This window comes from Mercurialis annua, linkage group LG4, assembly GCF_937616625.2.
Source record: "Mercurialis annua linkage group LG4, ddMerAnnu1.2, whole genome shotgun sequence".
Lineage (NCBI taxonomy): Eukaryota > Viridiplantae > Streptophyta > Magnoliopsida > Malpighiales > Euphorbiaceae > Mercurialis > Mercurialis annua.
Window position 1 is genome coordinate 18,672,999 of NC_065573.1, and position 6,407 is coordinate 18,679,405.

At 32.9% G+C, this 6,407-nt stretch overlaps 1 protein-coding gene across 1 annotated transcript; it reads left to right on the plus strand.

Annotated features, from left to right (window-relative positions):
* Positions 1-2,409: 2,409 nt before the first annotated feature.
* On the plus strand, positions 2,410-6,106 carry LOC126679349 (UDP-URONIC ACID TRANSPORTER 1-like). Its single transcript, XM_050374363.2, has 4 exons — positions 2,410-3,021; positions 3,902-4,005; positions 5,020-5,248; positions 5,811-6,106. Exons 1-4 carry the CDS (start codon positions 2,530-2,532, stop codon positions 5,955-5,957), a joined length of 972 nt encoding a protein of 323 aa, XP_050230320.1. The 5' UTR covers positions 2,410-2,529; the 3' UTR covers positions 5,958-6,106.
* The last annotated feature ends 301 nt before the right edge of the window (positions 6,107-6,407 follow it).

Sequence of the window (6,407 nt, forward strand, 5' to 3'; positions counted from 1 at the left end):
TTTCATCATTTTACGTTATTGGAGTATAATTCCAGATGGAAAAATAAAAACAAAATATATGAAACATCAAACATAGTTAAGTCATTCCAACACTTGCATATCTAAAAAATGTATTAGTTTAAAAGATGGATCCATAATTTACGAGTAGGACTACTGTGGTATTTAATCTCATTCACTCCTCTATTCTTCGTCTCTCAGTGTTAGTGTCGGCTCAGTAGAGTACTTTAACCGTTCAAATTATTTTCGTTCTTTACGCATTTAACCGTTCCACCAGAAATATCCTCTGCCCCTACCGTACTCTAACTTGTCATTTCATTATATTTGAAGTCCATAGACTTAAATAAATAGTCGTAATTATACTAAAAAATATATCTAATATATTTATATTTTAAAATTTAAAATTTTATGGTATGAATTCGAAAACGGCAGTTTAAAATCAAAATCAACATATCTGGTTCCAAAAAAATTTTAACCAATCTTCTATCAATTTTGGGCTAGCTTCTATCCGGTTCTAAATTTAACCGGTTCATGAGATGAGCCGGCATATGGCAAAAATTTAGTTGAATGACCGTCTCCATTTAGATTTTGTGTGTTCTCTCTTTTTTTGAATATTGCCACCACCTAAGTAGGGATGACAATGGGCGGCCATTCCCATCCTCACGTCTATGGGGATCCCAATCCCCGTCTCCATTTAATTAATAGGGATAAAATCATCCCCATCCCCATTCCCATGGATTCCCCATCTCCATGGGGATCCCCGATCCCCGTACAATTAAATATAATTTATAAATAATTTCATTATTTTCAGAAGATATTTAAAAAAAATTAATTATAGAAAATACTATTATCTTTTATAATATTATATATTTATAATTAAATGGAAACTAATAAAAAAATTAAGTTAAATTATTTAAAATTATAAATAACATACTAAAACTTATAATATAATATAAATATGCATAAATATAAATCGGGTCCCCATGAGGACAGAGATGGGGATTCCCATGGGGTGGGGACTATACTCCACATCCTCTCCCCATTCCCGTGGTTGGGAAATGATTTTCCCCCATCCCCGTATCCATGGAGGTAATTGGTGGGGATTTCTCGCCCTATTATGGGCGGGTCCCCACGGAAAACGGAAAATCCCCTTTCTATTGCCATCTCTACACCTAAGTGTAGATATAAAGTGGTATATATAATGTTTAGCTAGGTTAGTTAAGGCTTATTCTAGGATTAGTATTATCTAACTTAATTAAGTGTATTTATTAATTATTTAATGCTATTTTCTGATTATTTTAAGTGTATCATGGAAAAAGTGGTAAAAAGGCTATTTTGGCTTCAAAAAGTGTCAAAAATGACTCACAAAGTCATTAAGTTTATGATTTTAGTGATTAAGTCTTAAAATTTACAAATTGACTCATAAATTTGTAAGGTATTAGATTTAATTCAGGACTTTTACCCATAATTTCTTTGATTTTTATTGGTTATGTTCGACAAATTGTGATCAAATCCTTCAAATTTATCGCTACATGTTGATTTATATAATTATTCCACTTATATTATGTCAAGTGGACCACTATCCCGTCATCCAGATATTAAAAAATTATCAGTGGAAGCTTAAGTGGACCACTATCCCGTTATCCAGATGTTAAAAAATTATCATAAGACGCTTCAGTTACTTATTACTTTTATGTTGTCCAACAAAAAGACATTATTTATTATTATACTAAAAATGGCTACATAAAAATATAATAGTAGAAACTAGACAGTAAAATTTTAATTTCAACTTAACTAATTAAATAGAAAACAAAAATTATCTAATTTTAAGACGTCTAAAATGATTAATTTTAATTTTTTAAGGCATGAAAGAAGTAAAATTATAATAATTTCATACAATTACACGAGTATACGACCGTTAAAATACAATTATAATAAAAAATTAAAATTACAATACTTAATCAAAATGAAAAGATATGATTAAAATTACAATACTTAATCAAAATGAAAAGTATCTTGATTAATGCCATAAAAATTCACCAACTTTACACGTTTTCTCATTTTAATTATGTAGTTTAAATTTTTTCATTTTCATACACGAACTACCACTTTTTCTCAAATTCATGCACGGTGCTAAGGTGTCACGACTCCATTGGTGTAAATCGCTGAGGTGGAAGTCATTTTACACCAATGAATGAGTGTCACCTCAGCACCGTGCGTGAATTTGAGAAAAAGTGGTAGTTCGTGCATGAGAATGAGAAAATTTGAACTGCGTGATTAAAACGAGAAAACGTGTAAAGTTCGTGATTTTTTTTGACATTAATTTAATAAAAAATTATAAATTTTCTTAATAATAGAAATAATACAAAATACTCTACATTAGTAATATATAAATATATTTAGGCACTACACACATGACACACTTTCACTCCCTCTCCCCCCCTCTCCCCTACCGCCACATATAGACACAAAAAACAGACCAAAAAAACACAAAACAAAACAAAAAAGCTCATTGATTTTGCAGCTGAGATCATGAAATCATCACACCACCAGCAACCCACAAACACAAATCCAAACACAATGTCATCATCTTCATCAACCCTTTTCATTTCATCTCTCATAATCCTCTGGTACTCCTCCAACATTGGTGTTTTACTATTAAACAAGTACCTTCTTTCTAACTATGGATTCAGATTCCCAATCTTTCTCACAATGTGCCACATGTCAGCTTGTGCAATCCTGAGTTATTTGTCCATTGTGTTCTTCAAGATTGTGCCTCTTCAGGCTGTGAAATCCAGGAATCAGCTGCTCAAGATTGCAACTTTGAGTGTTGTGTTTTGTGGGTCGGTTGTGGGTGGGAATATATCTCTTAGGTATCTGCCGGTTTCGTTTAACCAGGCTGTGGGTGCCACCACTCCTTTTTTTACTGCTGTTTTTGCTTACTTGATGACCTTTAAGAGGGAGGCTTGGGTTACTTATGCTGCTCTTGTTCCTGTTGTTACTGGTGTTATCATTGCTAGTGGTGTAAGTTTTTCTCCTTTTTTTGGTGGATTGTTTTGATTAAAGTTATGGGATTTTTGTTTTTTTAGAGTGGTTTGAGTTTTGAGATTTGTGTTTGTGTTATGCAATGCTGACTTAGCAATTACAATGTGGATCTAAAATCATGTTTGTTTGTGTTTTGTGTGTGGGAATTGGTGATTGTTTGTTCTTTTAATTAGTGTCGATTGTTTGTGATCTCTTTTTATTGTTAGAAAGAGGTTTTGTGTTGGATGATTTTTCTGTAAAATGGCAATTACTTATGTGAAAAATCCTCACATTCTACCAATGGCAGCCCAGATGTTAAATGTAGAGACTTGAAAGTGGTATTTCTATGCAGCATCTTTGGAACAAATTATAATTTGTTCTCATTAAAGCTTTTGAACAAGCTCTTTGCAATGGTTAGTTTCTTTAGATTTCAGGTGCATTATGTCCGTATCTTTCTAATACATTGGTGAAGATATAGGGATGGGGGTTGATATCTTGCATAGCCTAGTTCATCATGGGCCCTGCAGTGAGGGGTCGATGGTGAACTAAGACTTGGCGAGATTTTACGTAATAGGTACAGATATGAATCCTAATTTGAAAGATACTTTACTCTATATTGCACAATGCATGAAGCTTTTGGTTCTCAAACAGTATCGCTGTGGGTCTTTGTCTTTGTTAGCTTTTATTTGTGGGTAAATTTCATCGACTGTTATTTCCTAGTGTCTTTTCTTTGAAAGATACTTTACTCTGTATTGCATAATGCATGAAAATTTTGGTTCTCAAACAGTGTCGCCGTTGGATCTTTGTCTTTGTTAGCTGTTATTTGTGGGTAAATTTCATCGACTTTTTACATTTTTACTTTGTTATTTGATGGTGGCAGGGTGAACCGAGTTTTCACTTGTTTGGATTTATTATGTGCATAAGTGCGACTGCTGCAAGGGCCTTTAAGTCTGTTCTTCAGGGTATCCTGCTTTCATCTGAAGGGTAAATGCATTTTATTTCGTAGGAGTGGATAATCATGTCGAACGCATTTCTTTTTTCGTTTTATGAGCGAAGCTGATTCTGTAATCATAGTGTTGCAATTAAACGAATAAACAAAACGATCTGAGACATTTGAAATGAACATGTGATGGACTAGATATATGGTGTGGAGATTGAATTGATGCTTAATTCTCGAAAATAGACAAGCTTATAAAGGGGAGCTAGTAGTTATAATCAAAGGAAAAACAGCAAAGAATCCTTTGATTTAGAGAATTATGCAATCAATAAAGTGCCATTTTATCAATTTCAAGTTTCTGCTGTAACTTGATTGAACTGTTTTATTCAGCAAAGTTAGTTTTATTCAGCTGGTTTTACTTTCTTAAGTTAATTTGCGGTGTCCAAGATTTTTAGGAAGTGCTTTATTATTCCATTGGAGGTAGAATTTGAAGGTTGATTTAATATGTTTAATTTATTTCATTTCATATTAATTTCTAGGAAATGCTTTAATCTCATGCTTACCATTAATAAATAGCAAAATGTTTGTTCCCACATTTTCCATGTTAATTGTGAAGTTTAACTATGAATTGCTATTGTATGTGGAGAAAAAGCTAAAAACAACATCAGAAAAGGACTTCTGCTATGATATGGCGTAAGATTAGTTAACATAGTGTCTTCATTATGCTTGCTAGTTTTGGCGTGCATCACGAAAATGGCTTTTACAACATATCTTGTCACATGATTATGGTCTGTGCATAGTCATTATGTACATTTTGTTTTGGTCCCAGTCCTGATCCAAACCTTAATGTCCAAATACTGTGAAGTCTAGGAAAATGACAAGAATGTAAAATGAAAAATCTTAGCTTGTTGAGAAAACAAAGTAAAAAGTCAGTGAATAAAAAAAAATGTTTTCTTTGGTTGTGATGGTTTCTGCTTTAATTGTTTTTCTTCCTTTAACTTTCTAATTTAAACCGAGTTTTACATTAGCCACCTCATATCTTCGATTCCTTTGGATTGCAGAGAAAAGTTGAACTCAATGAACTTGTTGTTGTATATGTCCCCTATAGCAGTATTAGTACTGTTGCCTGCAGCACTGATAATGGAGCCTAATGTACTGGAAGTCGCTTTATCTCTGGGAAGAGAACATAAATATATGTGGTTATTATTGATTCTTAATTCAACAATGGCGTACTCGGCTAACTTGTCAAACTTCTTGGTCACTAAGCATACAAGCGCACTGACTCTCCAGGTTTGGCATTTTATCATTCTTCACTATTTTCTCCTGTTTGGCGACTGAATTGCAGGGAATGAAATAAAACTTGAATATAAAAAATGGAGAATGAGCAACCGAAATTATTATCAATTCTTTAAGCAATTGCAATATTGTCTTGTCTGCTATTTGCATTGGTTAAGCATAAAAAATGTTATTATCGTGGTTTTTCAACTGTTCTCATCATCGACCACATGTATCGTAAATTTGTGGTGATATTTATTACAGTATAAATTTGACATTGAAAGTTCACAACTTGAACATAAACTAATCAGCCTGAAATTAGTTGGCACGATAATCTCCCAGTCATTATGAGCAGTCTATCACTGCTCCGCCTTATACAAACTACCTCATTTAACTACATAATCCAGTTAAACCTTACTATAAGCAATAGTTTACTATTACAATTTGTTGTGTCGGACCTCGATGACTTTTTTTTTTATCAACGCGAAAGAGAATATCTTGAAGCACTGCAATTCTTGGACGGCTTCAAATTCTCTCGAGCCTTAACTTTGATTTGTGGGTGGAATGTTGTGATCAGGTACTAGGAAATGCGAAAGGTGCAGTTGCGTTTGTAATCTCGCTATTCATATTCCGGAATCCTGTCACCGCTATAGGCATCGGAGGCTACACCATGACTGTATCGGGTGTAGTTGCTTACGGAGAAACAAAGAGAAGGTTTCGATGAATATTCTTTTTCCTTTCTATTCCTTTTTGTTAGAAGTTAGTTACGTTTGTTGGCCAGATCGTCTTATTTTGCGTTATATAGAGAGAGTTGAATTATAATTGTGTTGTATTTATTATATATCTATTCAATTCTATTCTTATTCTGCTCAACTTGTTCTTCCCATCTCCATTCTATTTTCCTAAATGGTGGAACTTGAAAATAGAGAAAATGATTGAGACAAAAATTTGGTTCACAACCTTGTGTGACTGGGATTAATAAGGTTTTATTTTATTTATTTAAATCAAATAGAGCCTTAATTTTATAATTTCAGGTCAAATGAATTTAATTTATTTTTTTACTGTTTCATTTCAAGTTAGACTATTTTCTAATTTTGTAAAGTTTTGGCTTTATTTGATTTTGATTTATTTGATTCCGTGATACGAGTATTTGGACCGAAATGATTCCTTTTTT